At 39.0% G+C, this 15,867-nt stretch overlaps 2 protein-coding genes across 2 annotated transcripts in view; both read right to left on the reverse strand.

Annotated features, from left to right (window-relative positions):
- Nucleotides 1-10,730, reverse strand: part of LOC137037505 (NACHT, LRR and PYD domains-containing protein 12-like) — a 59,348-nt gene extending 48,618 nt beyond the window's left edge. The window contains exons 1-4 of the mRNA XM_067411574.1: nucleotides 10,713-10,730; nucleotides 10,198-10,302; nucleotides 9,823-9,927; nucleotides 1,523-1,607 (exon numbers count right to left, since the gene is read on the reverse strand). Coding sequence (XP_067267675.1) covers nucleotides 1,523-1,607; nucleotides 9,823-9,896 — 159 coding nt within the window. The 5' untranslated portion in view covers nucleotides 9,897-9,927; nucleotides 10,198-10,302; nucleotides 10,713-10,730. The remainder of the gene's footprint in view (nucleotides 1-1,522; nucleotides 1,608-9,822; nucleotides 9,928-10,197; nucleotides 10,303-10,712) is intronic.
- The window catches only part of LOC137037574 (NACHT, LRR and PYD domains-containing protein 3-like), a 114,512-nt gene extending 99,892 nt beyond the window's left edge, over nucleotides 1-14,620 (reverse strand). Inside the window, exon 1 of the mRNA XM_067411787.1 lies at nucleotides 14,596-14,620. The gene's annotated coding sequence lies outside the window, so the exon portion shown is untranslated. The remainder of the gene's footprint in view (nucleotides 1-14,595) is intronic.
- Between the last annotated feature and the right edge of the window lie 1,247 nt (nucleotides 14,621-15,867).

Below are 15,867 nucleotides of genomic sequence, written 5' to 3' on the forward strand. Positions count from 1 at the left end.
ACCTCCCGGCTGTTTGGGCCCAGATTCGGATCTGAGCGGGATGCATTATCTAAATGCTGCAGAGCGCGCCCTCGCTTCCCTGAACTTTTCAACCACCACCTCGACGGAGGTACCGAAAAGTTCAATAGGCGAAACCGGGGCATCGAGGAGAAAGTTCTTCCACAGATATCGCTCTGTGGCCACCATGGCCGCCATCGACCTGCCGATCGAGGTGGCCGTCTGCTTGGTGGCCATCAGAGCAAGATCCGTGGTGCGGCGCAGCTCCTCCACCGCTTCGGGGACAAACCCTGCCCCTGATCCAGATCCTTAAGCAGATCAGCCTGGTATGCTTGCAGCACTGCCATCGTGTGTAACGCTGCACCAGCCTGACCCGCAGCGGCGTATGCCCTGCCATTCAGACGTGATGTCACCTTCAACAGTTTGGATGGCAGGACCGGAGCTCTTAGTGTTGCGCTCCCTGTGGCGAGATAGTTCGCAAACATCTCGTCAATAGGGGGCATTGACACATACCCATGCTGGCTCAATCCCTCGACATCAGTGAAACTAGCCCGCTGATGTCGATGGATCTGAGCCGAGTACGGATTCTTCCATGCCCTCTCGATCTCAATGTGTAGATCGGGAAGGAATGGAAGGCTCACCGGAGTTATTGGGTTATGGTCTGAAAGAAACCGTTCGTCAAGTCTGCTGCGCACGGTTTCTTTCCTGACATGCTCCCAAGGCAGCATACTCAGCATACACCGGGCAGGGTGGCCTGGAGGGAGCCGCGGGCTCACCCGCTTCTTCCTCCATGGCCATTTCCTGCTCTCTGGGGCTTGAAGCCAGAAGAGCACTCGCACCTGGATCCGATGATGTCAAAGACAGGATGTCATCGTCATCTAGGAGCATGTCCTCATCAGCCGCTTCGGTTTGAGACAGGTTTATACCCTTCTCAAATTCCTCAGCAAGCTCCACCTGTGAGACCCATGATTTCAGCCGCCGCTCTGCCTCAGGGCCGGAACCACCGGGCAAAGGCGCCGACACCTCTTCCCTCGAGAAGAGGGCCAGACGAGAACGGAGCGTCTTCATGGGAAGACGCTCACAGTTAACACAGACAGCGCCCTCGATCACTGTCCATGCGTGCTCCTTGCCCAAACAGAAAACGCACAGGTTGTGTGTGTCCTCCGGTGTTAAAAACCTAGGACAAGGATCAGCACACTTCCTGAAATGTTTGTCAGACATGTTGTAAAGTAATTCCTTACCGGTGTTGAAAACAATGGCATAGACAGAACAGTCCCGAAAGACGAGAAGATACTGATTGTTTCCCCAGGCGCTCTTTTTTACTTCCAGGTTCGCACTATGATGACGTCATAGGCTGTTGCCGGCCAATAGGATTGGAGTGGTGTGATTCTTTGGCATTCGGACACCTGTCACGAGTGACGGTTCCCCCATATACGGTAAACGCAGAGTTGAGTTCCCTTTCGAAAGGGAACACAGTTTTTCTTACATTTTGATATTATCGGTTCTTAAAAATGTGTTTTCCTACCTGGAATATCGCTAGGAGATTGTCTTTGAAACTCTCATGTTTCCTGTGAGTCTGAACGTCTGAGTCTAATGTCTCCCACTGAAGCCTGTTAGCCAATAAAATAAAATACTGCATTTACAGGCAAAATTGTCACAAGTGGTCTGTGGGTGCTTCTCAATATCCCTCCTCGTTTCCTCGCTCCTCCGTCCTCCATCCTATGACCCGGAAACCGATCAAGCTCAGCCATCTTGAAGGACATCTCAATTCTCTAATTGCGAGGATCGAGGAGCAAGGAAGCTTTCTGAGGAGTCATGAGCGAGGATACACCTGGATACACCTAACACCTGGAAGTCTTTCTCATCTTTTCCCTTCATATCTGTCACAATAATTTAAATGTATGCTTTACTTTTGCTGTTTAAATAAACTTTACATCTCACATATTTAAATGGAGCATCTTGCTTTATCAATATTTATTATAATTTTTTTAAATAACCAAACATTAACAACATGTGGGTAGATCCCTCGAGCGCAGCTAATGATGCTTTGAAGTGACACTAAAGGGAGTGAGGATATCATTTCACTTGATTCAATTCCTCCGTCCTCGCTTCTTTTCCTTGTGTCCTTCCCTCGCATCCTGAAAGGGTGGAGCTAAGATGCGATTTATTTATTTATTTTATTTAACCTTTATTTAACCAGGTGAGTCAATTGAGAACCAGTTCTCATTTACAATGACGACCTGGCCAAGAGGCAGCATAAAAAGCCAGAACAATACGAAAAACATAAGGGATACAAATAACACAGCTATAAACAGTGACATACAAAATCAAACAAAAAACTAAAAACAAGTACAATGATCCTGAATTATTGACTGAACTGAGTTTTTAAAGGAGGAAAGCGAAATAAATGAGCTAAGCTTTAGAGTCTGCTGCAGATGATTGGAATAAAAAAGAAAACTGGAAAGACCAACGAGCAAAGGAGGTGCGGACTTTGGGTATGCAGAGAGTAAAGAAACTGCTAGAGCGCAGATTACGACCTGTATTATAAACAGTTAAAAGGGACTGTAAGTACAATGGAGTTTTACCAATAAGAGTTTTATAAATAAACAGAAGCCAGTGAATTTGTCTACGCGAATGGAGAGAAGACCAATTCAGTAAAGAGTACAGATGGCAATGGTGAGTGTTAAATGAGGCTCCAGTCACAAAGCGGATTGCATCATGGTAAATAACATCTAATTTATGAAGGAGAGTTTTTGAAGCAGACCTGTAAACTATATCACCATAATCCAAAATCGGAAGCACTGTCGTTTTAACCAAGAGCTGTTTAGAAGAATGTGTAAAAGAATATTTATTACGATAAAGAAAACCAATGCAAGATTTAACCTTACCGAGCAGTACATTAATGTACGTTTCAAATGATAACTTACTGTCAAGCCAGATACCAAGGTATTTGTAGCAATCAACGTAATCAATTTCAGAACCATCCAATGAAAGAATTTTAGGCAGGTGTTCAACATTTGGTAAATTTCTATTAAAAAACATACATTTTGTTTTATTTGTATTTAAGACTAGATGAAGACTAGAGAAAGCATGTTGGATGCAAGTAAAACTGGCCTGCAGTAAAGACAGTGCGATAGTCAAGGAAGAATTAAATAAATAAATAATAGTGTCATCAGCATATACAGGTGCTGGTCATATAATTAGAATATTGTGAAAAAGTTCATTTTTTTATTGTAAATTATTTTTAAAAATGAAACTTTCATATATTCTAGATTCCCTACATGTAAAGTAAAACATTTCAAAAGTTTTTTTTTTTTTTAAATTTTGATGATTAGAGCGTACAGCTCATGAAAGTAGAATATTAGAATATTTCCTAAGATCAATCAAAAAATGGATTTTCAAAACAGAAAAGTTCAAGTTCTTTAAAGTATGTTTATTTGTGCACTCAATACTTGGTCGGCAGCACATATTACAGCAAATGACTTGCTCTAGCACAAATTACAGCATCAGTGAAGTGTGGCATGGAAGTGATCAGCCTGTGGCACTGCTGAGGCACTATTGAGCCTTCAGATCATCTATATATTGTTGGATCGACTGTTTCTCATCTTTCTCTTGAAAATATCCCATAGATTCAGGGGTCAGGCATGTTGGCTGGCCAATAAAGCACCGTAATATCATGGTCAGCAAACCACTTGGAAGTGGTTTTTGCACTGTGGGCAGGTGCTAAAGTCCTGCTGGAAAAGGAAATCAGCATCTCCATAAAGCTTGTCAGCAGATGGAAGCATAAAGTGCTCCAAAATCTCCTTGAAGATGGCTGCATTGACTTTGCACTTGATAAAACACAATCGGCAGTTCTTTTCTCCTTAGTCCAGGTAAGATGCTTCTGATGTTCTTTCTGTTTCAGAAGTGGCTTGGTAGTCCTTTTCCTGAAGATGTCTGAGTGTGGTGACTCTTGATGCGCTGACTCCGGCTTCATTTGACTCATTGTGAAGCTCTCCCAAGTGTCTGAATCGGCTTTACTTGACAGTATTCTCAAGCTTGTGGTCATCCCTGTTGCTTGTGCACCTTTGCCTACCCAATTTCTTCCTTCTAGTCAACTTTGCATTTAATATGCTTTGATACATCACTCTGTAAACAGCCACCACATTCAGTAATGACCATCTGTGACTTACTCTCTTTGTGGAGGGTGTCAATGATTGTCTCCAGTCTTCCCCATTAGTGTGGTTTCAAAGAACAAGAGATACCAGAATTTATACTGTAGGGATGGTCATTTAATGAAACTCAAATGTAAATATTCTAATATTTTGAGATACTGGATTTTGGATTTTCATTAGCTGTACGCTCTAATCAACAAATTTAAAAAAAATAAATAAATAAATAAAAAAACAACCTTTGAAATGTTTTACTTTACATGTAGGGAATCTAGAATATATGAAAGTTTCATTTTTAAAAATTTACAATAAAAAAATGAACTTTTTCACGATATTCTAATTATATGACCAGCACCTGTAAATGTACATGAGAATCACCTGCAGCAAGAGTGATATCGTTAACATAAATATTAAAAAGTATAGGCCCCAGTATGCTTCCTTGTGGGACCCCTTTAAATAGAGGCAGGGGATCTGACCAAAACCCCTCCACCCTTACTGATTGTGAGCGACCAGTGCAGTAACTCTTGAACCAAGCTAGACAGCTCTCGGAGAGTCCAATACCTCGTAGTTTATCCAGCAATATTTCATGGTCTACATGAGTCAAAAGCCTTTGCCAGGTCAACGAATGCAGCTACACAATATTCCTTGTTGTCAATGGCACGTGTGATGTCATTGACAACCTTAAGTGTAGCAGTGATACAACTATGACCGGATCTGAAGCCATACTGAAACTGATTAAAAACATTATGAGTCTCCAAATGGTGCGTGAGCTGCTTATTGACCAACTTCTCTAATACTTTAGAGAGACAAGGCAAAATGGAAATGGGTCTATAGCAGTTTAAATCTGAGTTATTGCCCCCTTTGAAAAGAGGGGTTACAGCAGCAGATTTCCAATCCCTCTGGAAAACACCAGTATGGAGTGAAAGATTAAAAATGCAAGTAATAGGCGCTGCAATAATATAAGCTGATTTCTTTAAAAATAATGAATCTAATTCATCCAATCCAGCAGATTTGTGAGTATCCAGGTTGAGCAATTCCTCAAGTACTTCAATTTCTTGTATCGACTGGAAGGAAAAGGAGTAGGAACCGACAGGTGAATCCCTAACAGCTGCCAAGTTGGCAGAAGAACAGGTAGAAATACCGGAACTATTCTCATAGGCACAACCAGCATTAACAAAATGTCGGTTAAACTGATCAACCATTTTGGATTTGTCTGTGATAACAACACCATCATGTTTAATTACAGTGGGCAAACGGGAAGAGATGTTTTCATTTTCCATTGTTCTGATGGTATTCCAGAATTTTCGGGGATCAGAGCCATTAACAGTTAAACGCTGCTTGAAAAACTCGATTTTTCCTGTCTAATAGACTGAGTACATTTATTTCGCATAGCCCTGTATGATTGCCAGTCAGAGATATTATTAGAAGTCTTTGCTCTGCGCCATAGAGTGTGTTTTTTTCTAAATAAGCTTGGACAGATCTGGACTGAACCAAGGGCTGAGACGATTTTTTTACTCTAAACTTTAAAAGAGGCATGTTTGTTTAAGACAGTACTGAACAAGAATTTAAAGTATGCCCACACCTCATCAACGTCAGGAATAAGCCTAATTCTAAACCAGTCCATAACAAACAGGTCATTCAGAAAAGCCTGTTCATTAAACTTTTTTCATTAAACGTTTAAAAACAAGCACCGGAGGATTTCTTAAGGCGGAACCCTTGCGGACACAGGCTATAGTACAGTGGTCACTAAGGCTTTGACAGAACACTCCGGATGTGTGCCTCTCTGGCCTATTAGTAAGAATAATATCGATTAATGAGCCAGATTCCATAGTCTTAGAATTAAATATTGTAGGGGCCTGCACAATCTGGGACAAGTTTAGCGTGTCTAGTTGTAATTTTAAGGATGATGGAGGATAAAACATATTCCAATTCAAGTCCCCTAACAAAATAAATTCGGAGGAGATGTAAGGAGCGATTATTTCACTTAAAACAGTCAAAGCACATGCAGGAGCAGAGGGTGGTCTATAACAACCAGCAACAGGAAGTGATGAAAGGAAGCGAGGAGAGGAAACAAATAAGAATTGAGAAGCACCTTGGCTGCGTTCCACTCCAGTTTTAGACACACACTCGCAAACTTTCCTAAACACTTCCCCTCGGGGGAATCCCTGCCGCCATTTTGAAGTGCGTTCCACTTCGTGAAGTGGACGTGGGAAGTTTATATGGACATACCCTCGCTCCCTCGATTTAGACCAAGGGAGCGAGTCTACTTCATATGTACACTTCAGGCAGCTCCATAACTCACATTGCAACACGATTATGACGTCACCGCATATCACGTTTGATTTACCCCACCACAAACAACTCCATGATATATTAATTATGTTTTTAAACATTTAAAACACACATATATACATATAGAATGCTGTATTAAACAATTTTGTAAGGTGAAAAAAATAAATAATAAATCAGCTCCATTGTGGATTTCAAGTGATCAAGGGCTTAGGACATTCCTGTTCAGCCCATTGCACGGGTTCCGTCAGAAGTGGGCACTCGTGCAACGTAAGCAATGACGTACATCCGAGTCAACGAGACCGAGGGAAGTTAGCGAGGGAAGGGCATTTAAAAAACGAACTGGAACGCAGCCCCTGTGTCTGTCCTTGGACTTTTAAGTTGAAGTGTTTCCAGTGCTTTATGTTGTAGTTCTTTGTAGTTTTTCATGTTGATTTGTCTCTCCAGGTGTTTCTTGTTTTGTTGTTATCTTGTTAAGCCTGTTTGTCCTTGTTTATATCTGTGTTTCCTTGTTCTTGGCTAGACGTTGTTTCATTTGTTGTGATGGATCGTGTTCATGTCTTGGGTCTAAGGTTCCAGTCTATTCGTGTGGAGTTTTGTTAATAAAAGTGTGCTTGCAATTGGATTCTCCCTCTGCTTCATCTCTCAACGATCGTTACAAAAATATTATTATTGTTTTTAATAGAGAAAAAGTTTATGCTGTTAAAGTGTATGATCCATTTAAGTATAAATATAAAGTGAATTCTGCATTAAATGATGTTTTATTAACGTAGTTCGGGAGGAACAAGTCAAATAAGCTATCCAATTATCACATCATCTCAACCAGCTGTCAACAATCAGTAATCAACATATCTACCCAATCAGAATGAGTACAGGCATATATATAACCACAGTCAACTCACCCATGAATCCTCAACAATTTTCAGCATTCCTCCACCACCCCATCTCCTCACACTCACTTGGTTACTTCCTAACCTAAATAGGGGTGTGGGGTACTCTGTGTTCAGGCCAAATACCGAGCTCGGATCCCTCTCCCCGGACAGCACGCCAAATACGTATACCATTTATTTTATCTGACTTATTTGTAAGTGTGAACTCGTGAACAATAGCTATCTTAATATGTTGTGCAGCAGTTATGTCAGCACACTAAGTGCTGACAACCGCATTTAGTTACAGGTGTGAGTCTCGAAATGTCCCGTTCACACAGCAACTTACAGTAGCATCTGGAACACTGTCTGTATGAACATGCAATGAGTGTCAAGCCCGTATTCTCTTACTAGTAACCATAATGACAGTGACCAACTTAATAATAAAGATGGCGACGTCCATAAAGGCAGGAACACACTAAGCTGACGGTTGGCCGTCAGGCAGTTTTTGTTCGTCGGCCGGCTAAGTTTTCTCAGTGTGTTCCGCACCGTCGGAGCTTGTTGGTCCGTCGGGCCATCTGATCATTCTGATTGGCTGTTCAGATACTGCCACCTGCTGGTTCGGAAAAGCATTTCATCTTACACAGGTGCAGAACGGATGTGCTACTTGGCCGTCGGCTGTCTAGCGTTGGTTTGGTGCATCAGGCCAACTTTGGACACAGACGCTGCCGACGTGAGCCAACCCCGCAGTCTGCTTTTGACGCCACTAGTTTGTCGGCATCGACTTGGTGTGTTCCTGCCTTAAAATAAAAAGTCTTATCACTTTTGACATGACAAGAGACTAATTGAACCGTGAGTTCATCCATCAAAACTTAATTAACCAACAGCAACATGTAAACACGCACTAGCCGGAATCTTTAACAGTTGCACTCGCGTGTCATGTCCTTTGTGACGTCTCAGCATGACACTGCAATTGAATTTGGAAAAGAAACACAAAACTGACGGGAGCTGCTCCGGTGGAGAACAGTGACTCTGTCACTGTAAGTTACCGAAAGTGAAACCACACAGAAAACACCATATTCATGAGTTCGCCTGCCCATTCAGTCTTGACGGTTAATAGTAAAATGAACTTGGCTTGCTGTCTGCGGAGGAGGTTCAAGCCCAAAGTTCGGCTCAAGCTCCGAGTTACAACTGCAAAATGCCTGAAGTGCAGGTGAACATATATTCAAAACACAAGCCACAAATAGTTAAATTAAATAACCCAGAGTGATCAATAAATAAATTAAAATGAAAGAAATTATTAAAATAACGAAAGTATAGCCAGAATTGCCAACTTTGTCTTTTTAACTGCAGAGACAATAAACGCTAAACTGGTGTGGCAGTCTTTTTAGCTAAATATTCACAGCATCCAAAAATCATATTAAAACCGGCTGAAATGTTTTGAAATCACTTGTTCCCTACCTTATTGAGAGAGAAAAATCCAGTCTTTCACGCGATCTGCCTGTGTCCGTTTGAGTCTTTTCAAATGCGTGTTATAGTCAGCTCGTTAACGTTGGCCGGCAGAAGCGTGTCGCAGTGTTTGTCGTCGTTGAGTACTAGGACATGAGCTGTTGGCACTACTTACATCATACGTTTTTTGGATCATCTTTTACTGTTTCAAAGTGCATCCAATTCTACACTTTAGATTTACTTATCCCAGACATTGTTAAAGATTTAATCCCTGCCGCCAAGATGCTCCACTGTCGGTCACGGATCATGGAAGTGAAACTTAAATCTGTCAAGGGGGTGGTTGGATTTATTCACACACATTAAAATATTTATGAAAAGCTTCTTTTTTTCCCCCACATTTTTATTTACAGCATTAACATAATAGGCTGTATATTAACCCATTGGGAGAGAACCGGTAGGTCTATGTAAAATCAGATATTGAGCACCCCCATATCTGTTCTCATAACACCTCTGCAAAGATTCGACTGTGAGATTGGTAGTCGAATCAGGCTCCTCCTTTCGAAGCTTCGAATCGTGGACTATTCAGGGTCACCCCTAGTAAGCTCGTAATGATGATTGACAGGACTGAATGTTTAGGCTCCTCTCGAACCTACGTTTGGAACTTCATGAAGAGCAGCTCTCTCGCAGTGTATGACGTGACAGACAACTAGTTGTCCAGTGCGGTTCCATTCAAATTTACGGGTGTGAGTTCGGTTATAGAATGTAGTTGAATGTGGTTATCACTCCTGTAAATAACCGTACTGTCTGACTCAAATACAGGACTGACAACCATATTCTGCTGCTGTGTGAACGTAGCCTAAAATAAATGGGTATTACAAAAAACAGAATTATAATTAAAGTCAAATAATTTCGATCTTTTTGCTGATGCTCCCTTTAGGTTCTTATAGCACTGCTGATTGTAAATTGGAATAATATTTGAACGATAAAGTTTCATGATAAATACTTAATGAAAATATTCAGTCTATTCACACAGTCTATGTGTGTCCAACAATAAGAAACACATGAAATACCTTTTGTTAGTTGATGGTTTTCTCTCACTAAATTTTAGTCCTTCTTCTTTTGACCGGTCACTCTTCATAGTCATAAAGCTGGACACATGTGATTCTGATCTTACACTAATGACACAAAGAGCAGAAAGATAAAACACTTTACTACAGGAACTACTTCAGTCTCGCAACTTAACTGGAAATTTGTTCCAAACTGAGTTCAATAAAGAGGAAAGCAGACTAACAGACACTGTGTTCTCTGAATTATTGTTTTGTTTAACTTCCATCACAATTATCTTAGTTAATGCAATGCTGTAACACAAAACACATGAAATGCCTTTCAGTAGCCAATGACACACCAAGATTAAATGGGTATTACAAAAAAAACACATGAAATACCTTTTGTTAGTTGATGGTTTTCTCTCACTGAATTTTGGTCCATCTTCTTTTGACCAGTCACTCTTCACAGACACAGAGCTGGACACATCTGAGTCTGATCTTACACTAATGACACAAAGAGCAGAAAGATAAAACACTTTACTACAGGAGATACTTCAGTCTCTTTCGAAAGGGTCTAATGTTGCAAATAGTAATTAAATGCAGTATAGACACACTTGTCCATCTATGACTGAAGATGGATGGAAGGACATAATTCATGTTTGGGTTGTAAGATCTATTTTCCATGATGAATTTATGCCTCCTTGTTATTGTATTAATGGAAAGATGCTCCAGACTGAGTTCAATAAAGAGGAAAGCAGACTAACAGACACTGTGTTCTCTGAATTATTGTTTTATTTAACTTCCATCACAATCATCTTAGCTAATGCAATGCTGTAACACAAAACACATGAAATGCATTTCAGTAGCCAATGACACACCAAGATTAAATGGGTATTACAAAACACATGAAATACCTTTTGTTTATTGATGGTTTTCTCTCACTGAATTTTGGTCCTTCAACTTTTGACCAGTAATTCTTCAGAGACTCAAAGCTGGACACATCTGAGTCTGATCTTACACTAATGACACAAAGAGCAGAAAGATAAAACACTTTACTAGAGGAGATACTTCAGTCTCATTTGAAAGGGTTTAGTATAGCAACTTAACTGGAAAGTTGCTCCAAACTGAGTTCAATAAAGAGGAAAGCAGACTAGCAGGCACTGTGTTCTCTGAATTATTGTTTTATTTAATTTCCATCACAATTATCTTAGTTAATGCAATGCTGTAACACAAAACACATGAAATGCCTTTCAGTATTCAGTACTATTCGATCATTGAGGACAATATGGCAGACGCTGCCACACGAGGCCTGGCTGTATCTGCGTCTGCGTCTATCTTTAAACGATCTCATCTGAAACATGAGATATATAATACTGTTGATGGCAAAGTTATCATTGAAGATGAATTCCTTAATTTTCCTTAATCACATTATTTGGATGAGTTGCTGCCAGTGTCCTTTGATAGCATTGATGTTTCGAGTTTGCTTGCAAGGATGGAGTAGCTGAGCTTTGCCGAGTGCTGAGCTTTGTTCTATGAAACACGCACTGCAACTACATGCTAATGTGGGTGAAGATCTACAAGTTATCACGGTAGATATTAATCAAAGTGTGTGCTTTGGAGCAATCGACGGATATGATGCGAGGAGGGGTCGGCAGCAACGGTCAGAGCTACACGGATCGAGGGTACAGCACTCGGGGCCATATCAGTGGAAACTTTGGATACGGGCATTGGCGAAGGAGCTGCGTTGGCGAGGTCATTATCTTTCAATGTTAAGAGAATGGAAAGTCCTGTGACAATGGAGGGAGCTACAGGATTAACATCTTCCAGTTCCTCAGATTCTCCGAAGTGGAGTCGCAGTGGTGAAAAAAGGTCGTCGACAAGGTTTTGTGAATGCTGATTCTAAAACAAGATCACCCACTGTCATTCCCAGGCAGAAATAGAAGTCAGGTAATGTTATGTCTGTTGTTGGTACTGGAGCGATGGGCAACATCAGAATGGTCAAGACCAAACTGGTGAGTGTATTTGCCTCCAACTTTACACCTGACTTAGATGCCTTGACTTTGTCTGAGTACCTGAAAGAAAAACTTGGACACGATGTTGCTTGTCAGAAGATTGAAACTGTACAAAGCAGATACAGTTCATTCAAAGTATCTGCTGAATGTAATGAAGCCAGTGAAATGTACAACCCGCAGCTCTGGCCCGAAGGGGCTTTTGTTAGACGCTATTATGAACCGCGTAGGGTTGGAGTCAGCGGGTCAAATTCTGTAGTTGCTGGGGAAAGTGTGCGCCCTCGGGTAGAATAAACAAGTGTTGGTGCCCCACATGGACATTCGGGTTGTGTCTTATAACTGTCATGGCCTGCATGTGGGCCAGAGTGATGGGGATAAAGCCCGTCGTATTGTTGTGGACAGTTTATTGGAGAACAGTGATATTTTATGTGCTATTTTTAAAAAAATAGTGTTGCATGGGTAACCCGATCAAAGGCTTTAGATGCATCAATGAAGCACATGAAGACTGATGAGTTTTTATCTCTATACTTGTTTACTATTTCCTTTAACGCATAGATGCAAAGATCAGTACCATGGTTAGCCTTAAAACCAAACTGCTTGTTTGTAGAATTAATAAACACATTTAACCTATCCAGCAAGATTTTTTCCAACACTTTAGACAGGATACTAGCTAAAACTATAGGTCTATAATTATAGGTCTAAGTTTCCATTCCAGCTTTGTTCTTAATAACTGGCACTAACAAAACAGACAACATTGAATCTGGTAACACACCAATTGTGCTAAATGTTCCTGTAAATTAAATATGAAACCAGTTTCAAGACATTTTTAACCTGCAGTAATCTAGAAACATTCGTAGGAAGTTGTGAATTGTTTTGCACAGCATTAGACATGTCAACGGTGAGAGAAAACACTCCTTGTTGATCAGGCTGTTCTTTACAGGACAAACCTGAAACTCCAGTAGAGTTTAAAATGATTGTGTGAAAACAGACGCAGTCTTACCTCTGTTTCTCTGAGAGACTCATCTTAGAGAGAGAGTCCTTTCCTCGCTCCTCTGACATTACTGCAGATAAACTGACACTGAAAACAGCTCAGCTCTGGTGTCTCTGTGTCGCTGAAGACCATCAGATGCTCAGCATGACCTGGACATGACAATGAGTGACTGAGATTAATATCAGGATACTTCAGAGGGAGAAATGATGAGGAAAAATAACAACTCATGATCAATGTTGAGTTACTACTATGCCAAATATTAATATTGTTAATATGAGTTTATGTCTTCAAAATGACCATAAACTGCCATTTATTTTTTCATTGGTTTTGGTGAGAAACATTAACATTTTCAACAATAGTTCACAAGTATGGTTAAAATATGAGGATGTTTGTTTCTTTATCATGGCGTCCATTGTAGTGGACATGTAACAAAATGTTTCTTTGTTTTTAAATGAATTTCTACATTGAGGTAGATAAAACATTTTTTGCCCTGTGGAAAAATTCAGTTAATATTCTTTCAGTAAATATGATGTGCTGAGCCTGAGTGAACCGAAATATTCTATTAAGTCAAGCCTAATTTTTGTAGCATTTTTCTTTGACAAAAACCAAAATACATTTGGAAACATGTGGAACATTAACTTTGAATCAGGGTTAACTTTAACTTTGAATTGGATAACTTTGAATCCATGTGTCAGTTTTGCGCAATATCATTTTAAATATGTTTTAAGTTTAAGAAATAAGTTTTGGTTTGTGCTTATTTTTTTAAATGCATTTTTAAATTTTTGATTCATGCATATTTTTATCCGAAAATGCAACATATTTGATGGTAAATTGATAAATTGATTGATAAATTGATCCCATACCTTAGACAGGGTTTTTATAATCACTGAGAGCCAGTTAGGAGGAATTGAGGGACACATGCTATCCAAGAAAACTTGATTTCTCTGATCTGTGTGCACTTCAAGATGTTTTCATGGCCAAAATTTGAATATTAATAACCATGTAAGTGGACAGTAGATTATTTGTCAGTACCTGTTCTCTCCTCGTCTCCATCACTCTTCTTTTTCTCTCAGTCTTCTTATCTTGCTCTGTCTCTTCCCCTCCTAAAGCTGAGCTTTGACTGATAGACTTTTTATTTTCATCTGTGAAGAAAGTAAACATAGGGTCAGCTGATGTTTATATGTTTTATGAATCCTTTTCTTACAAGTTCATTTCAAGTTCAATCTTATGCCTAATATGATAAAAACGGATTTGTTAATGTTTATTGCCCCCTCACATTAGTTAAGTACATGAATTAGGTAAATTATATAGGCAATTCAAAATGGTGAAAATATTATATTAGGCAATTATTTCACTAACTTTAATATATAGATTCACCTCAGAAAAATACAGGGTGGACCTCTGGGAATCTCATGAATATTCATATAAGCTCCGCCTTCTGAAACTAAATCTCCAAACACTGGCTCTGATTCAAAACATTCTCTAACTGGAAATACTGGATTCTTCAAAGAAAACTTTCAACTTCAAATTATCACAAAACATCCTAAAACTGGAAATAAACCTTTTTAGAAAAAGCATTATTCATTTCTACAAAATTAATGTCCATAAAACTGGTTGTTTTAGTCATTCCTGGCTGTTTCTTGATTGTTTGTTATTCTTTTAAACAGGTATAAGTTATAACTTATGTTAGGCTGTAACTGAACATATGTTAATAATCATAATCATTATCACATGAACTCATATGAAATCCGATTATATTCCTCAAATAACTGTAATGGTGTCAGTATTAAAGCTTACTTCAGCAGTACAGACGGTCTTGTCCTGCAGGAACAGAATCCAGAAGTCTCTGAAACACTTTCAGTTTGAGACTCACCTGTGCTCCTGTTTGTCACGTGATTCAATCTGTGTTAAAGAGATTCTGCTTCATCTTCTGCTGTTTTCATCTGAAGAAAGCAGCTTTCTGAAACATTATATAAACACGGTACACCTGTGATGATGTTGTTCTAATGTTTACTGATGTTTGAGAAACCAGCATCATTTCATCATTTAAATCTGACTAATTTTCAAATAGTTTGTCATAAATCAAATTGGAGTAAATCAAAATATGACTTTTTGTTATGAAGCATTGATTTCATACATGTCCTTTGGGAGACACAACAAGTGAATAGAGGAAGAAATTATATATCAATATTCCTATGAAATATTAGATATTATTATGAAAATCTTGCCAATTATTAGTAACACTTTTTGTTAGGGCTCTCAAACTCTGATACACGATAGCCACATTTGTCTACTACAAATAAACTCAGTTGGACGTGTGCTACACAATCACAGATTATGAGTTAATGTCAAACACAACCTTCCACACTATAGCTGCTCCACATGAAAATATACTATAGTAATTTATAGTAAATACTGTAGAGTTTTTGAACCATACTATAGTAAAGTAGCTACTTGAATAAATTTGTTGTGGTAATTCTATAGTTGCTGTGATAATATAAAGTATAGTAATATAAACAAATACCTTTACACAAGTTTTCTACAATCACAACTATTATACTACAATACACTACACTTTACTGTAGTAAAAACTGAAGTATACTACAGTATTTATTACAGTTTATCAGTTCACTATAGTTAATATTACAGTATGCTTTAGCATTCATTATTCATTAAGTGTTGTAAATACTATAATATATACAGTATACTACAATTTACTATAGTATGGTTAAAAAACACTAAAGTATTTACTATAAATTACTGTAGTATTTTGACAGATGTAACAATGAGAGGAGATTTACTCAAAAAACAAAAAACAAAACAATTGATCTAATTTATGCAAGAACTTTATTGAAGAACAAATAATAAACTGAACAATTTAAAGTGACAAAAAAACATCTTTTAGGACTTTAAATTTAGCACAAAGACTGTATTCCCGTCACATTCAGACACTAGCTGTGTTTCCATCCACCTGTTTCATGTGACTTTTGCGACGTCACATAAAAAACACTGGATGGAAATGCCAAGATGTGCATTAATTCTAAAATACACAAATGAAGATATTCTGAA

Source organism: Chanodichthys erythropterus, chromosome 1 (assembly GCF_024489055.1).
Source record: "Chanodichthys erythropterus isolate Z2021 chromosome 1, ASM2448905v1, whole genome shotgun sequence".
Classification (NCBI taxonomy): domain Eukaryota; kingdom Metazoa; phylum Chordata; class Actinopteri; order Cypriniformes; family Xenocyprididae; genus Chanodichthys; species Chanodichthys erythropterus.